Here is a 19,076-nt window from a genome sequence, read left to right as displayed (position 1 = left end):
GTTGAATACAGATTGATAGTAAGCAGTGGCATCTCGTGATGCCTGTGGTTAGTTTGTTTACCTCCATGGTTGAATGTTTACCTGGTTTGAAAGACACTTCAGTAGTATGCCCTCCTATCAGGAAATAGAGCAGAGAGTTTTTGATGAATCCAGCGTTTGCAGACGTCTTCTCCAGGCACACTTCAAACCCAAATTGGCGTGCTTTTGCACATCTGGAATCTGCAGCTGGAGCAGGATAGTGCAATGGCTCTTCTGCTGAGTAGGACTTTTCTTTAGAAAGAAATTCCGAAGGAAAACTTCCCTGGTAAATAAGAGGAACACTTTAAAAATTAAAAAAATAGATTTTCGAAACCTTGCCAGAACAGACGCAGAAAAATGCTTATTGATTCATTTCTAGGGCACAGTAACGTACTCCGCATCATGTCTCCAGGTTGGAAAAGCCAGACATATTGACGAAAAGTCTTCATCGTGGTTCAGCAATCAAACATTTGAGTTTTTAAAATAAGGTGCCCGGTAGTTGCGCCTCACAATATCAAAACCCATTCAAAGCAATTCAGAATTAAATTCTGCTCTCATGAGTGAAACACTAGTAATGGCTACACAATCTTCTCGTATCAACGAAGACTTTTTACATCAATGATAAAATGAACCTGGCCAGAAAGTCATGCCAGGGAAAGGTCACCATGCCAGAAGTATCTACCACAGTCGTGTGGGCTCTGGTTTCCATATCTCTCCAGCTAGTGAAATGTCTATACACTTGCCCTTAGACCACCATTGTCAATCTATGAAGGCATGCCTTTGCCTTTAAACTTTTCAGTTTATACCTCTTGTCCTCCTAAATCCCTAAACCTGTATGCTTTATCTTCGTCTGCCCCTAGGGGGTATCAGGGAGTTGACCCACTGCCTCCCTCTGCCACTACTGCTCAGCATATTGCAGCTTTTATATGAAAACAAACTAGGTCACAGATCGTTTGTTTGCATGTAAAAGCTGTAATACTATCGTGCTAGCAGAAGATAGGTCCACCAGCTGTATTACGTATATTTTTTGAGGGGGGGCTGTTACAGCCCAGCCTCACACATACACAATACATATCTAACATGCTGCACTAGCATCGCACATTGCAGCATCTCAGATAATGGAGCTTTAGGGCTTGTCAATCAGATGCCCTACTGTCCTATCAGAAGCTGCAATAGGGAAATAGGTCTACCCTGGCACATCAACACTATTCCGGCTTCTGATTGCGTGGAAGCTCATGGGTCTGCCCCTGGCTGCTGAAGGCAAATGAGAGATTTAGAAGTTGTGGGCCTGTCGCAGGTAAGCTTTTGTCTTTAAAATTGTATGTGCTGGGAGTGCATGTGTATGTGTTGGACTTTTGCTTATGCAGGGTCATCCCCAGTCTTTTTTGCCTCCTGCCTCCTATTTTTTTCTGACATGTTGCTGTTGGCTTTTCAACTCTGAGCACTTTACCACTGCTAACCAGTGCTAAAGTGCATATGCTCTCCTGTTTAAATTGTATGTAAGTGGTTTATCCATGATTGGCATATTTGATTTACTAGTAAGTCCCTAGTAAGGTGCACTAGAGGTGCCAGGGCCTGTAAATCAAATGCTACTAGTGGGCCTGCAGCACTGGTTGTGCCACCCACATAAGTAGCTCTGTAATCATGTCTCAGACCTGCCATTGCAGTGTCTGTATGTGTATTTTTACACTGTAAATTCGACTTGGCAAGTGTACCCACTTGCCAGGCCTAAACCTTCCCTTTCCTTACATGTAAGGCACCCCTAAGGTAGGCCCTAGGTAGCCCCAAGGGCAGGGTGCAGTGTATGGATAAGGTAGGACATATAGTAATGTGGTTTATATGTCCTGACAGTGAAATACTGCCAATTTCGTTTTAACTGTTGCAAGGTCTGTCTCTCTCATAGGATAATATGGGGGCTACCTTTAAATATGATTAAAGTGTAGATTCCCCTAGAGAGTAGATGGACATGTGGAGTTTGGGATCCCTGAACTCACAATTTAAAAATACATCTTTTAGTAAAGTTGATTTTAAGATTGTGAGTTTGGAAATGCCACTTTTAGAAAGTGAGCATTTTCTTGCTTAAACCATTCTGTGACTCTGCCTTGTTTGTGGATTCCCTGTCTGGGTCAGTTTGACAGTTGGGTTGTTTTTCACCTCACACCAGACAGTGACACAAAGGGAGCTGGGGTGTAATCTGCATTTCCCGATTAGCCATCTCTGCTAGGAGGGAGGGGTGGAGTGGTCACTCTCATCTGAAAGGACTGTGCCTGCCTCTGACAATGCTGTCTCCAACCCCCTGGTGTGTGTCTGAGGCCTTGCCTGGGCAAGGCAGGATTTCACAAGAAGGTGTGAGTCCCCTTTGAAGGAAGGTGACTTCAAAGACTAAAATGGGTTTAAGAAGGGCACCCAAACTTACAAACTTTAGAAACACTTCTGGAACCAAGAGGAACCTCTGCCTGGAGAAGAGCTGATAGCTGAGGAAAACGTGCTGCCCTGCCTGTGACTGTGCTTTGTGGAGCTTTCCTGCAGTGCTGCTTCTGCCAGAGTAAGAGGGCAAAGACTGGACTTTGTGTGCCTTCCATCTTGAAGAAGAAATCTCCAAGGGCTTGATGTAGAGCTTGCCTCCTGTTGTTGAAGTCTCAGGGATAGCAAAGACTTCTTCCTGCCAGCACCTGGAGTCTCTGGAGAGACCCCTACTCTGCTCTGTGGTGCCCTTCCAGTTCCTGGGACCCTGAAAGGAGAGGCTGGCAGCCTAAGGACAAAAATACACGCACCGAGCGCCGTGCGGAGAAAAGATCGACGCGAATCCGATCGCGGCTGAGAAAACGACGCGACGCCGGCTCCGCAGCTGAGAAACGACGCCGCAGGAAACGCGACCGGAGAATCGACGCCCGGAGCAGGAGAAACGACGCGCAGCATCGCTGACGAAGGCTGAGAGATCGCACCCTGCGCCGCGGGACTTTCGGACCGTCGCGTGGCTGGCTTTTTCGACGCGCATCGCCGTGCCGAGTTGTTTTCGACGCATATAACCGTGCAGGGTTATTTTCGACGCACACCGCCCGTGCGGGGTTATTTTTGACGCAAACCAGGTACATTTACACGCTAGCAGCGCTAGTGTGTTGTTACATCTACCTAAAGACTCTTTTTATTTTAAACCTTTAAAAAATCATAACTTGACTTGTGTATGTTGGATTTTTATCGTTTTGGTCTTGTTTTGTCTAGATAAATATTTCCTATTTTTCTAAACTGGTGTTGTGTCATTTTGTAGTGTTTTCATTAAGTTACTGTGTGTGTTGGTACAAATACTTTATGCCCAGCACTCTGAGGTTAAGCCTACTGCTCTGCCAAGCTACCAAGGGGGTAAGCAGGGGTTAGCTGAGGGTGATTCTCTTTTATCCTAACTAGAGTGAGGGTCCTTGCTTGAACAGGGGGTAACCTGACTGTCAACCAGAGACCCCATTTCTAACATTGGTGACCAGCGGTCGGGATTGGACTTGTATTTGTACTTGACATACAGTGATTAAGTGTACACTACTGTTTTGATCTCAGACCACTACGTGACCACATACTACTTGTTTGGTGATCTTTTGATTTTTCTCTTAAGGACTCTTTTTATTCTACTTCCATGATTTTGCTGATCCCTTGACTGATTCTTTTTACTTCATTGGGAAGTTATTTTTTCTGCCTTTGGAACTTTGCACTTGTGACCATCATGTCTCAATCTGGAGATGCAACAGCTGGAGCTGTGTTTGAAATGGAGAAACTGAAGGAGTACTCAGTTGCTCAATTGAAACAGTTCCTTAAAGATCTTGACTGTCCCACTGAGAGCTCCACCAGGGAGGGGGAGCTGCAACAGGCACAGAGGGCCTGGGTGACAATCAAGAAGGCTGGAAGGCACACAGAGGAGGAGAATATGGGTGGGGAAGTGCAGAGGATACACAGTGGTGTAGTGGAGGAACCTGTTACGCCTGGGGGGAGGGTCCCCAGGAGGGATGGCAGGGTGTCACCCAAGGGTCTGACTCCTGAAGAGTTACAGGACAGACAGGCAGAGAGGGAGTACCAATGGGAGCTGAAAAAGCTCGATTGGGAGTTGGAAGAAAGGAGGAGGAACTTAGAGATTAAAAAAATGATTTATGCTTACGAGCTTAAATTGAAAGAGCTGGAAGTCATGAGGGCTGAGTCCAGCTGGAATGGTGGCAGCAACAATTGTATATCCAGTGATGCTGCAGAAGTGCACATGCCCAGAGAGGTGGTGCCCTACTTGAAGGAGGGAGTTAACACACGCCAGGAGGTTCAGGGGTATGAGGTAGCTCCAGTGATGCACAGGGTCCCTGAGGTGGATTGGGGAACTGGCATGGGGAGTCATATTCCTACTGGTGGGAGGGACACTCTACTGACTCTAGGTGAGAGTGACAGGGAGAGGGGTTCCCCCCAGGTAGAAGTCCTGGTTATGGAGTGTGAAGACATCCCAGAAGAGTGTGGGTTGAGTGTCAGGGACAGTCAGGTACTGTCTCACCAGTCTCAGGAGGGTGATGTGGGGTGCTTTGTCAAAGCAGAGTCACTGGATGGTTGGGTGAAGGGTACTTTGGTTAATTCATGTGAGGGGCTGAGTGATGTAATTGCTGGAGAGCATATGTCTAGTCCTTATTTTCCAGAGCTATGCCAACACCAGGTGGAGTGTGAGTTCTCTGACCCCAGGGAGCTTACAATGGAGGCAGACTTCTGGGTGAGTACCAGAGAGTCTGAAATAGGCATTTGGGGGTGCTCCTGAGAGGAGTGGTCTAGGTAGTTCCCAACCAGGTGAGGTAGGGAAGGATTGTAGTGTCCCAGGTAGGTCCCAGTGTAGTGGGATGGGTGAGGGACCCCATGTCCAGTCTCAGAGGAGAGGGAATGAGGATGGGTTGAGGCCCAAGGTGCCCGAGATCCGGTCCCAGGTCCTGGAGGGTTCCCTGCGGGAACACCAGGGGGGGAGCCTAGCCTGTACCATAGGGCCATCTGTTGAGGGAGACCCCACAGTGTCAGGAGAACTTGGGGGGGCGGCTGTAGCCAGCGTCCCACCAGTTCTGGTGTCTGGCAGTACCACTCCTAGTGAGGGGGTGCAGAAGTCCAGACAGAGGGTTGAGAGGGGGTTGCGGACCCCAGTGGAGAACCTGGAGGGTCAGGGGTCAGCTCTGAGAGCAGAGCCCCCCATGAATGACCTTGGTGAGACCATTTCTGGGTTGGGGGGAATCCAGACTCTGTCAGATGGGCAGAGGTCAGGGGACCTGCGCCAGCCAGACTCTTGTGTGGCCCTTCGGGACAGTGTGTCCCTTGAGGGGGGTAAGTGTGCCCCCCTGGAAGTCCTGGTGTGCCAGGCAGTGGTTCAACCGCAGGGTGGTGACCCTGGGTTGGATGACCAGGTTCAGAGGGTAAACTCTGACCTGGTAGGGGGTAGGTATGCCCCCCAGGAAGCCCTGGTTTGCCAGGCAGTGATCCAGTCTGTGGGTACAGACCCTGGATTGGGAGGCCAGGTTAAGGGTGTCCCCCCTGACCTGGAGGAAGGGGCTACTGCTAACAGTGCCCCTACCATGTTGTCTTCTGGGGGGGCCACTCCTAGTTGGGTGGTTCAGGACCCCAGAAGAGAGGGCAGGGGGAGGGAAGCCTCACCCCTGGCCCTGGTCCAACCTGAAGGTACAGACCCCCGGTTGGAGGATCAGTTGCAGGTTAACATCCCTGCACTGATGGAAGAATTGTGCAGGACTGCTTCTACAAGCACCCTGACAGTTTTTGACTCTGGGGGTGCCGCTTCTGCAGGGAGGGTACAGAGCCCCAGAGGGGAGGACCAGGGTCAGGTTGTCATCCCTGACCTGGTGGAAGAGAGAGTGGTCAAAGGGTGCCAGGCACCTGGGGCTACCACCCCCCACTCTCCACAGTCACAGTGGTTAGAGAGGCCTGAGGTCGGGCTCTCATCCCTGACAGTTGTCTGGGGTCACTGTGGCTTGCTGTCCTAGTGGACAGAGTTGTCCCTGGGGGGGGGAGGACGAGAGTCACACCCCGGGGGTGGAGTGGGCAACACCACTGTGTTGGCCCTGGTGGTACTATCTGCCCATTGCAATACATCTGTGAGCAAAGTAAAGTTAGGTGTTGCACAGATGGTGTCTGTAGATGTGGAGAAGGGTTCCCCATGGGTTAGCTTAGTGGGCCCTGAGAGTATGGACAGAGGGATCCAACTGGAGTCAGGAAGGCGTAGAACTGGAACATGCCCCTGCTGTTGTGGGCCTGGGTCCCTGTTCTATCGCCCCAATCAGGGAAGTACATCAAGGTATTGATTGTTCTCCCCTGGCTTTAGGCTGGTAGGGGGTCGTGTTGGACTTTTGCTTATGCAGGGTCATCCCCAGTCTTTTTTGCCTCCTGCCTCCTATTTTTTTCTGACATGTTGCTGTTGGCTTTTCAACTCTGAGCACTTTACCACTGCTAACCAGTGCTAAAGTGCATATGCTCTCCTGTTTAAATTGTATGTAAGTGGTTTATCCATGATTGGCATATTTGATTTACTAGTAAGTCCCTAGTAAGGTGCACTAGAGGTGCCAGGGCCTGTAAATCAAATGCTACTAGTGGGCCTGCAGCACTGGTTGTGCCACCCACATAAGTAGCTCTGTAATCATGTCTCAGACCTGCCATTGCAGTGTCTGTATGTGTATTTTTACACTGTAAATTCGACTTGGCAAGTGTACCCACTTGCCAGGCCTAAACCTTCCCTTTCCTTACATGTAAGGCACCCCTAAGGTAGGCCCTAGGTAGCCCCAAGGGCAGGGTGCAGTGTATGGATAAGGTAGGACATATAGTAATGTGGTTTATATGTCCTGACAGTGAAATACTGCCAATTTCGTTTTCACTGTTGCAAGGTCTGTCTCTCTCATAGGATAATATGGGGGCTACCTTTAAATATGATTAAAGTGTAGATTCCCCTAGAGAGTAGATGGACATGTGGAGTTTGGGATCCCTGAACTCACAATTTAAAAATACATCTTTTAGTAAAGTTGATTTTAAGATTGTGAGTTTGGAAATGCCACTTTTAGAAAGTGAGCATTTTCTTGCTTAAACCATTCTGTGACTCTGCCTTGTTTGTGGATTCCCTGTCTGGGTCAGTTTGACAGTTGGGTTGTTTTTCACCTCACACCAGACAGTGACACAAAGGGAGCTGGGGTGTAATCTGCATTTCCCGATTAGCCATCTCTGCTAGGAGGGAGGGGTGGAGTGGTCACTCTCATCTGAAAGGACTGTGCCTGCCTCTGACAATGCTGTCTCCAACCCCCTGGTGTGTGTCTGAGGCCTTGCCTGGGCAAGGCAGGATTTCACAAGAAGGTGTGAGTCCCCTTTGAAGGAAGGTGACTTCAAAGACTAAAATGGGTATAAGAAGGGCACCCAAACTTACAAACTTTAGAAACACTTCTGGAACCAAGAGGAACCTCTGCCTGGAGAAGAGCTGATAGCTGAGGAAAACGTGCTGCCCTGCCTGTGACTGTGCTTTGTGGAGCTTTCCTGCAGTGCTGCTTCTGCCAGAGTAAGAGGGCAAAGACTGGACTTTGTGTGCCTTCCATCTTGAAGAAGAAATCTCCAAGGGCTTGATGTAGAGCTTGCCTCCTGTTGTTGAAGTCTCAGGGATAGCAAAGACTTCTTCCTGCCAGCACCTGGAGTCTCTGGAGAGACCCCTACTCTGCTCTGTGGTGCCCTTCCAGTTCCTGGGACCCTGAAAGGAGAGACTGGCAGCCTAAGGACAAAAATACACGCACCGAGCGCCGTGCGGAGAAAAGATCGACGCGAATCCGATCGCGGCTGAGAAAACGACGCGACGCCGGCTCCGCAGCTGAGAAACGACGCCGCAGGAAACGCGACCGGAGAATCGACGCCCGGAGCAGGAGAAACGACGCGCAGCATCGCTGACGAAGGCTGAGAGATCGCACCCTGCGCCGCGGGACTTTCGGACCGTCGCGTGGCTGGCTTTTTCGACGCGCATCGCCGTGCCGAGTTGTTTTCGACGCATATAACCGTGCAGGGTTATTTTCGACGCACACCGCCCGTGCGGGGTTATTTTTGACGCAAACCAGGTACATTTACACGCTAGCAGCGCTAGTGTGTTGTTACAACTACCTAAAGACTCTTTTTATTTTAAACCTTTAAAAAATCATAACTTGACTTGTGTATGTTGGATTTTTATCGTTTTGGTCTTGTTTTGTCTAGATAAATATTTCCTATTTTTCTAAACTGGTGTTGTGTCATTTTGTAGTGTTTTCATTAAGTTACTGTGTGTGTTGGTACAAATACTTTACGCCCAGCACTCTGAGGTTAAGCCTACTGCTCTGCCAAGCTACCAAGGGGGTAAGCAGGGGTTAGCTGAGGGTGATTCTCTTTTATCCTAACTAGAGTGAGGGTCCTTGCTTGAACAGGGGGTAACCTGACTGTCAACCAGAGACCCCATTTCTAACAGTATGCATGTGTGAATGTCCTTGTATATTCCTGCAACTGTGTGTATATGCATGTCTGCTTGTGTGTGATGTGAACGTCGGGCCCAGGGGTTGGCAAGGCCCGAGGCAGAGTGATGGAAAGTGCTTTTGGGTCCCAGCTCTTTCATAATCCACCTGTTACCACTGGTCTCCAGGTCTGTTGCAACACATCCTACTATTCCATGCTGTTGCAAAAGTCTTCTGAAATTGACTGCAATGCAGTTCTCGATGCCTGCTTGTCAATCATGTGCTAATCAGAACTAAGTAGACTAGACAATCCCTATGACACATACAGTATTTGGAACAACGGAAGCCAAATACAACTTGAATTGCCAATTACCCCTTTTATAAGCTTTGACTTTTTGTGGGTAACAAGGTCGAACAGTTAGAGATTACTCTTAGAAAGCATTACTGGTAGAGCTGTAAGATATAGCTAGAGTCTATATACCTAGATGTCTCCACAGCAAAAATAAAATGACAATGGGAAAAAAGATATTTGTAGTCCGAGAGAACTCTATGGGGCATATTTACAGGCCCCTTGGGCCCCTAAGTGCTGCTGTAGTGTAATTGTTAATGCTACGGCAGCGCTAAACAGGCCCTCACCCTGCACCATATTTACAAAGTGACTCAATGCTAGCATTGTGCCCCTTTGTAAAACCTTGTGTCCCATTATACCAGCGCCAGGTCTAATGTATGCAAGGGGGTCATTCCCCCGCAGGGAGGCCCAAAAAAACGGAGCAGTGATATTTACAAGATTTCACTGCACCATTCTAGTGTCCATTTTTTTACACCTGCTCATGGCAGGCTATTTCCTAGGATCCTCGCCGAGCTTTGCTGGACTAGCATCAGCATTTTTTGCACTAGTCCAGCAAAGCTCCACAGTAGCATCAAAAAGTTTGACACTATTTTACTAACAGGCGCCAAGGTGCGCTGTATTGTAAATACAGCGCTACTATGGTGTTGTCAGCGAGCGCAGGGCGACACAAGGAAACTGGTGCATCAGAGCTGATGCGCCAGTTACTTGTAAATATGCCCCTATATATTTACACATATAGGAATCATTCCTATGAGGTGAGGTGAAGATGTAGATAACGAATAGTTCTATTCTGTGCTGCTATACATTCTATAAATAGTGGAGGCTTCCAAAATTACATCTATTCTTCTATGCGTTTATCATATATAATAAAACTGTTGCATATTTGTAAAAACACGTTTGAGCTCTGCAATCTATTGAAGTTTTTAATTGTTTTTCAAAATACCTGCCACATTGTTGAGAGCTACACTGTTACCGTTCTGTTTAACTATACATACTGAACAAGGGTGCGATTTTACAATATGTACTATTTAACGTAACTTTTTTAGACAATGGCTCCTCTTGATGGTTTTAAATAACATGACAATTGTAGAAAGAAAATCAAAAATTGAGAAAATGAAGACGTTGCGTTCTTTTTATGAAGTAACAAACAAGCATAAATGAAACTATTCATTCTTTAGCTGTAGGCAGCGTACATCTACTTAACATTCACAGTAAAGTATAAAGCAATAATATACGGTAACAAATACAATTTACAATTTAAGGAGTTGATTTATAGTGTGTTCTGGACCTGAGTTTAACTCCATAATGATCTGTTTATTTTTGCGAATTCAAATCACTCAGAAAAGTATTTTGTTGCTCCATCAAAGTATCCTCTCTGACAGATTGTTTTACTTATTTGAAAACAGTGTTATAAACAATTAGGCAAGAATGCAGTAAGGGAAATTAAAACTCCAACACAAAAAAAAATTCTGGTATACATGTTGCATATAACTTACACTAAAATAATTGTATAAACGCATTATTATATATCAAAATGCTGTGCTACTCTAAATATACCACAGAGGTGTATCCAGACTCAGTGAATCCAGAACACAGGAAGGAAATAAAGGTGATGGTGAGCTGGATGTCTGGTGGGGGAGAGGTAATTCGAGAGAGTTATCTACTATTTTGGCACACAGGAAGTCCAAACATTTTTACTCCCAAATTAAAGCATGAACTGAACTGCAAAAAAGGAACCCCCCTTTCACCCCATAAGGAAGCAACCACATCTATCTTGACATAGCACAGAGAAAAGAATGAGACATTGAACTCAGCAATGAAATTCAATAACTTCAAGTTTAGGGCCTCATCATGAGTAAGGTGGTCCATTGGCCGACGTACCCATGGTGACTGTCGGACCACCTCAACCTTGGTAGTCCGAACTTCACATTATGATGCTGGTGGTCAGACCGCCAGCATAATGCCACCACCCCCAGGATCGGAGATCCTGACAGGTTGGTGGTGCCGAAAGTTGTGGTCAGCCACGGTGGTGCGGAGTTTGGCACCACCGTGCTGATTACTACTTGCCTTTCCTCCGGCCTTTCCATGACCGGGACACTGCCATGGAAAGTCTGGTGAAAAGGTAGGGATGGAGCCACAGGGGGGGACCTGCACTGCCCATGCAGTGTGAGGGTGCTGAGGACACTGTGCAGTGGCATTGACCTCGGCTCCCTGAGAGCTGGGGCCAATGCTGCAACACTGTTTTTGCCAGCCAGCCTGGTGTAAATATCATAATATTGCAGTGGGGAGACCGCTGGCTTGGAGGCTGCCTACACACTGCTGTATTGGTGGTCCGGCAGTTGGACTGGCAAAATTGGGCCAGGCAACCTCAAATAGTCAGTACATCTCCCATCATGGAAGGCTTTGGTGGCATCAACCTCTATGAACACATGGTGGCTGGTGGTATAGCAGACCTTCAATTTTGATGGATACTATAATAAATGTTCAAAATTCCTTCTTCAAACACTGGACCCAATTCTGCCCACAGTATGTTGCATGACTGTAGTCTGGGAAGATGAGAATTTTGTTTCCCAAAATAATTTTTGTCTTTCCTCTTTCTGGTTTCATACAGATTGGCCTCCCACTCTGGGGGACCGGCTCAGCAAATCAGCCATGGTCAGCCTAATCACCATTTTTTTTTTCAAACCTCTAAATGGAGTGTGTAGACTTTATGAACTGTTTGAAGGAGCTGTGGACTTCGGAATTTCCCTCTGAAAAAAAGCTCTAGCTTAAAGTCAAAAGAGGCCTCTCTGGGTCAAAACTGCCAGGGACTCAGAGAATTCCTCATGGCCTTTTTAATAAGAACCATCTGATTTTCCATAAAATTCATTGTTGGGACACCATAGTTCTTGAAATCACTTTTCTCTTTAGTCAGTTCCAGTTTAAGTAGTGAAGTCTTCACATGGGACATTTAAACTGTGACCTCTTGCACCACCCTCTCAGACTTCATCAATCTCTTTTCCAATGATGCTAGTGTCTCGTTTATCAAGTTTATCTATGTCTCCTTAGGTTCTATTTTCGCAATCATATTCTGTAGGTCAGAAAGTATCAACAAACTGAGGAATATGTTGTCTGAACTCTGTGCATCCTATTCTCCAATATTTGCACATCCTGCTCTGTCCTCTGTCTTGGGTTTTGCTCTGGACTCAAAAACTTATTTTCTGTTTTCCTTTCTTTCCTCTCTTTCCATGTTTCATTCTCTGATTCATTTCACTATATGTAGTATTACCATACTTGAGCAAGAAGTCTAAATTTTCTGCAACTACTATTGAGGAGAGATGGTTTAGGCAATAACCCAACCAGCTGAACATTGGTGTCATCAATCCTGCATCCTGATTGCTGTGCCTAGCCATCCTTCCTTTCACTGATCAGTGCCAGAAGCCCCTTAGTAATACCCGGGCATGTAGGGGTCAGCTCTGGGAGGCAAATTTCAATGAGGCTTAACTCTCTATCCCCCACTTCAGCACTAACCAAATGTGTACTGGCACTAATCTTACTGCTGCCGGAACTACTAATACCAGGCCTACCATGCAGGCCAGTGCCATCATGGTTCTTCAATGTTTTAAGAGGAGTGTGATCTCTCACCTTTGCTTTCGGTGTAGAGCTCCAGGCACACAAAAGAATCTGTGGAGCCTGGGATATCCACCCCACTAACACCTCAATCTTCAATTTTCAAGCAGGGCCCCAAAACATATGTATGTGCCAGACCTTCAACAGAACCTGTACACTAGTGTGTCAGACAAACTCTGCCCTATAAATGTATTTTAATGACTTTGCTTAATTATACATGAATTGAAAAATGAAGGAACTGATAATGAAGTATCAGACTGTGAGGGCTCGCTATCTAGGCTGAATCCCAAGCTATCCCATACCCCCTATTGTTTGCTTGTGACTGTCTCCTAATTTATGTTTTAGGCAAATGCAGACAGTTTCCTGGGCACTTTGTTTAGGCAAGGCATGCACAGCTTACCCATCATTCAGATTTGAGAGCTCTTATAAGCGTTTTGGAAATGTTCATATTTTGAAATTTTAACCTAGTGAGAAAGAAGTCAGGGGACGTTTGAATAGTTCGAAGACTGTAACAAGAAAAGTGGATGCTGGTTACACGACAGGATAAGCCATTTATTCATAGCCATGTTATACCACTGGATTTCTAAAACGACTGAAAGCTTACATTTCCCCTTTATTGTCAAAAGCAATTTTTCAGTCTTAGGACCTCATTTGGAGTTTGGCAGAACAAACTTATAGTTCTTCCCTTTCATTTACAGTAACTGCAGGGTTTCTAGCAGACTATTCCTGTTTAGTATCGGGGGATGCTATCGTCACAGATTTTCCCTTCCTGGGTCTACTATGCCAGTCATGATGGACCCCAGCAGGGACTATCAACAATGGCACTGATAATCAGTGAGAAATCTTCTGCACAAAAAGGCCATTGTTTTTTTGTTTTACTGCAAGAAATTCTCGCTTTGTGATAAAAAAAAGCAACCTGAAATGAAGGGCAAGCGGGTGAAACAAACATGGCATATGTTCTGAATTAATTTGAGCCCATCGTGTATCTGCCACACAAGGGATGCTGAGAAGGTTTAGAAAGCCCTGCCAGGTATGTGATGACTTGAAATGTGGCAGATAGTCTTCCTATCAAGGGGTAGAAGCTTGATTCCTTATTGATGGGCTCTTTATCAATCGTCTACACCTGCCCTAGTTAAATCTCACCTGCACTTTCTTGAGGTTATATTATTTTTTGCAAAGTGTAGAACGTTGTTTAGGGAATTGGGTTTTTCCCACCTTGGAATATATTTAATTTCCGTGTACCCTCCAAATAAATTAAATTTAACAATGCTTTAGGAATGTCAGTAGTTACATGTAATTCAAAGACATGCTTTTACATTTCAACTGTTGTTTTTTTAAGAGCCTAATGTTACATTTGTGGTGGAGAACCCTGTCTGTCAAACTCTTAGACTGCCCACTACATTTACCCTCAGGTGAACAGTCAAGTTTCTACTATACAAGTTATGATGGACGCCTGCAAGGACAACAAACAGTGACACTAACAATTAGAGAGAAACTCTATGCACAAAAAAACTTTTTTTGTTGTTTTATGGAAACACATTCTCACTTTGTGATTTGGTTTTAAAACTTGAAAGGAATACCAAGAGGGTGATACAAAGATGATGCATTTTCTGAATTAATCTGCACCTTGTGTGTATTTGTCACACAGTACCCTGTCTGCAAAACACCTACGGCCTATTTAGGAGCCAGTTTGCATCGCTCTTGCACCAAGCAGCATAGTGCAAGAGTGATCCAAACCTTACATGCAATTTAGGAAGCCACGCAAAGCCACTTTACGTGGCCCTGAGTGGCTGGAGTAAGTCAACGCAGCGTAAATCAATGCATTGCCTTACTCTGCCCTGGGAAGGCATGCTATGGACATTGCATGGGTGTTCTCACGCAACTCCCAAGGTTTTTGACACATTCCCAGATTTACCAGTACTGGTAGGCCTGGGAATGCACCAAAAAGATATGCCTTCTCAGGTGAGGCCTAACAAGGAGAAATATATTTATTTCTCCTTGTTACTTCCTCTTTCTATGTGTGCTGCATTCTGCATAACACATAGAAAGAGGAATATACATCTCAGGATTTTTATGTGTAGGAAGGTGTCCCTTCCTACACAAAGAGCAGCATGTATGCAACACAGGCACCCTTGTATCATAGTGAAAGGGTGCCTGGGTTAGGGCTAGGCTGCTAAAAGGGCACCAACACAGGGGAAAATGCGGAAAAGCCCCATATTGCTTTAAATACAGCACATTCCTGCCCTTCCTCTTTCACACAGTGCAGCACAAAAAGGCAACTTGCTGTGCTGCACTGTGTGACAGTCTCGTAAATAGGCTCATTAGGCTTCCCACTCTATTTAGTTTTGGGCAAACAGTCATGTTTCTACCCTTGAAACCCTGTCTGGCTCTGATGGTCCTACAGACATCAAGTTTTAGAAAAAGGGTCTGATTTAAGAAAAGTGGTGCTCCACCCAGTGCATTGCCACTTTCCTTGCACACATTAGTGCTCCCCTTCTGCCACCATGTGTGCGTTGTATTTAAAATAGAGCTCAGCATGGGGCAAGGTAGGAGGCAATAACATAATTATTTTTGACGCTAGTGATGTACTGTTCAGGGTGAGCGGCAAAATGTTTACGCTAACCCTGAACAGTACGTAGGGGCCCATTGTAACCAATGGTGTGCTCCCTTTAAACGCCCGCTCTGAGCAAGTGTTAAAAATGCTGACAAAAATAGCGCAAAGAAATCTTATAGATTTTTTTTGCACCATTTTTTTATTGGCCCCTCTAACGGGGGAGCGCCCCTTTGCATACATTATGGCTGGCGCAGGCATAATGTGGCACAAGTGGTTACAAAGCGGCATAATGCATGCATTGCAACACTTTGTAAATCTGGCATGGTGATTCTGGCCTTGTTGGGCCACATCAGTGTAAACAAAAAATGACGCTAATGTGGCACAAGGAGGTGCTAGGCCCTCTTAAATTTGGGCCTAAATATTTCCGACTGTCCACCCTGCTTAGATCGTGTGTCATAGCTGCCCCCCAAAAAAATACAATGATTTATGATGCCACTGTTGAGGGGAACCCACTATTTTAAGCCCATTCATGTGGAGATTTATCTCCTGCTTTCGGAGTTGGTTTTAGAACAAAAAAATGCTGAGCAACCACATTAAGCATGGTAGGTGCTCAGCATAGATACAAAGGAGTCACTGTGCAGGTGCCTCTGAAGACACAAAGATCTCTGGTAGTTATGTGGAAAGCTCTAAATATGTCAGGAAGTCATCAGCCAAGGATGCGTATGTTATGTTGGAGGTCACATCCTCTACCACCCTCACTGGACGGTTAGCCGTCTGCCAAACTCCAAATAAGTATATTATTATTTCGTTGAAATGCTTTTATCATTGATTTTTACATACACATCATAACTTGTTACCTGCCAATATGCTTATTAACGCTTTTATGTTTTAATAAAAAACTAATGACGCTCTGGCATTTTAATGTCACTCTTATGAGAGAATTTAGGAGGCCATTGTGCTACCTAATGCCCAAAATTATTGCATCAGTTATTATTTTCTAACATACATTTCCAGCTACCCAGCAGCTTAAAAACACATTTTGCACAACTCTTTTTTAAATTGCAACAGGGGAGTTAGTTATTAGGTAACTGGTTGGACACTCTAGGTATTTATTGACAGGTAGGCAAAGACGAGTCTTTGACTTCATCTGAGCCCCCGTAGCTCAACGCGGTCAATAATTATCTGGAGGGCCCCTTCTTTAAATGAAATGACTTAGCTAATACCACATGTACATCACCCCATCTCAGCCATGATAATATTGGTGCCTTACCGTGTTTTCTGAGTGATCTCCTGTTAACTTTTCTCCTGAATTGAAGCCTTCCTTCCATAAATTGGGTATCGACTCAGATGGAACTACAGGAATAATTTTGGCTGCAGCCAAATCCTCAACATTCCGCGTGACAGAGTAAGCCTTCACCCTTTTTCAGGTTATCCAAATGAAAAAAATATTAAAGGAAAATTTGTGTTAACATTTTCAATTTACTTTCCACTGTACAATTATAGACCATAGACATGCAGCTGAACTTCTATGCCCCCTGTTTCACAATAGAATGTGTGCTTCTTTGTGAAAGTACGGTGGCTGGTGCTATTTACTTAACAGTTACCAATACCATTGTTGCTGTATACATGAATAAGAAATGTGTTTAGCAGTTTAACCAAACCTGTAGTTTCCATGATGTTGCATTCAATTGATGACTAATGTCCGTTAGGATAAACACACTCGTATACAACATAGTGACATTGAGCAAACAACCTCTACATTGTATGCCGTACTCCACTGCCTTTACTGCTTAGTTACAATGTATTTAGATTTTAAACAAATATTTACATCACCTACTACACTACACATTCCAATACATATATTAGTCTCACTATTTTACAAACCAACCATACGGAAATGTTCAGAGCGAACTCACATTATTAAAAAAATTCAGTTTTGGTTGGGCCTTCCAATCAGTTCTAATATAAATCTACGTTTCATCAGCATATGTACAACTCGAAACCCAATATGATACATAAGATAACTAGAGCGAACTCACATTATTAAAAAAATTCAGTTTTGGTTGGGCCTTCCAATCAGTTCTAATATAAATCTACGTTTCATCAGCATATGTACAACTCGAAACCCAATATGATACATAAGATAACTAGAGTGAGAAAGAAGGTCTGTAGAATGCACACGTATAAACTGAATAGTCTCAAGAAATAGTCCTGGGATGCCCTGCAATTCAAACAATGTAGCCAGGTATGAGACTACAATGGACTAACTGGAAAAGAAAGATGGCTTCCTTTTAAGGACAGTATCTACAATGCCCATTTCTACCTGTCACTTATCAAAATGTGATGATCCACTGTACCGTCGAGTCTTTATAGCTTGAATAACTTATTGGGTCAGACTCCAGTCACCAGGATGTGCTCCTCTGTTCAGGCAATTAGGGACATATTTACAAGCCCCTAGAGCCACCTTGTGCTGCTGTAGCGTCTTTTTTTTTTTACGCTAAGGCGGTATTGTAGGAGGCTGGCCTGGCTTATAGTGGGTACCTTGTGGTACTTACACTTTGTGCCAGGTCCAGTTATCCCTTATTAGTAGAATAGAGGTGTTTCTAGCGGCTTAGGCTGTTAGAGGTAGCTATGGCAAAGCATCTTAGGCTGAACTAGGAGACATGCAAAGCTCCTACTATACCACTTATATCATATAGCACAATATCATAAGAAAACACAATGCTCAGAGTTACTAAAAATAAAGGTACTTAATTTTAGTGACAATATGCCAAAAGTATCTCAGAGGATACCCTCACTTAGGAGGTAAGTAAGATACACAAATTATATGTACACATACCCAAAACAGGTAAGTAACAGTAAGAAAAGTAGTGCAAACAATGTAGAATCACAATAGGATGCAATAGGCAGACATAGGCCTAGGGGCCACACAAAGCATATACTCCAAAAGTGGAATGCGAATCACGAATGGACCCCGGGCCTATGGGAGATTGTAGAGGGTCACTGGGACTGTGAGAAAACAGTAAGGGTGTCCAAAAAAACCCCACCCCAATACCCTGAAAAGTAGGAGTAAAGTTACCCTACTACCCCAAAAGACAGTATAGTCGCGATAGGGGATTCTGCAAGAACCACAACTGCTACTAAAGCACTGAAGACGGATTCCTGAACCTGAGGACCTGTAAAAGGAGGAGACCAAGTCCAAGAGTCACACAAGTGTCCAGGGGGGGCAGAAGCTCACTAAACCCCGGATGAAGGCGCAAAAGGGCTTCCTCCGGGTGGAAGAAGCCAAAGATTCTGCAACAACAGGAGGTGCCAGAAACTTCTCCTTTGGTCAGAAGATGTCCCACGGCGTTCTGGAGGTTGCAGAAGTGTTTGCACGCAGAAATACTGCAAACAAGCCTTGCTAGCTGCAAGAGTTGCAGTTGTGGTTTTTTGGTGCTGCTGGGGCCCAGGAAGGACCAGGATGTAGCCCTTTTAAGGAAGAGACAGAGGGGGCGCTCAGCATCTCAGAGAGTGCCGCAAAAGCAGGCAGCACCCGCAGAAGTATTGGAACAGGCACTTAGAAGATCTCAGGACAGCAGCTGACTCAGAGTCACAAAGGAGGGTCCGACAACGTCGGAGTCCAACTCAGCGAGTTGGGCAATGCAGGACGGAGTGCTGGGGACCCAGGCTAGGCTGTGCACCAAGGAAGTCCTGGAAAAGTGCACAGAAGCCAGAGCAGCTGCAAATCACGCAGTACAGAGGTTTGCTGTCTGGCATAGGGAGGTAAGGACTTACCTCCACCAAATTTGGACAGAAGGGCCACTAGACTGTGGAAGACACTTGGACCCAGCTCCTGTGTTCGTAGGATGATGCTCGTCAGGATGACAGGGGACCCAGAGGACTGGTGATGCAGAAGTTTGGTGCCTGCGTTGGCAGGGGGAAGATTCCATCGACCCACAGGAGATTTCTTCTTGGCTTCCAGTGCAGGGTGAAGGCAGACAGCCCTCAGAGCATGCACCACCAGGAAACAGTTGAGAAAGCTGGAAGGTTGAGGCGCTACAATGTTGCTGGTAGTCGTCTTGCTACTTTGTTGAGGTTTTGCAGGCGTCCTGGA

At 45.5% G+C, this 19,076-nt stretch overlaps 1 protein-coding gene across 1 annotated transcript in view; it reads right to left on the bottom strand.

The window, feature by feature from the left end:
• The window catches only part of LOC138293923 (vitellogenin-like), a 605,610-nt gene that overhangs the window by 221,585 nt on the left and 364,949 nt on the right, over positions 1-19,076 (bottom strand). Inside the window, exons 20-21 of the mRNA XM_069233203.1 lie at positions 16,251-16,398; positions 82-301 (exon numbers count right to left, since the gene is read on the bottom strand). Coding sequence (XP_069089304.1) covers positions 82-301; positions 16,251-16,398 — 368 coding nt within the window. The remainder of the gene's footprint in view (positions 1-81; positions 302-16,250; positions 16,399-19,076) is intronic.

The sequence above is a fragment of the Pleurodeles waltl genome, chromosome 4_2 (assembly GCF_031143425.1).
Source record: "Pleurodeles waltl isolate 20211129_DDA chromosome 4_2, aPleWal1.hap1.20221129, whole genome shotgun sequence".
Lineage (NCBI taxonomy): Eukaryota > Metazoa > Chordata > Amphibia > Caudata > Salamandridae > Pleurodeles > Pleurodeles waltl.
The sequence above is the reverse complement of the archived record's forward strand: the minus strand, read 5'-3'. Positions and strand labels throughout refer to the sequence as shown.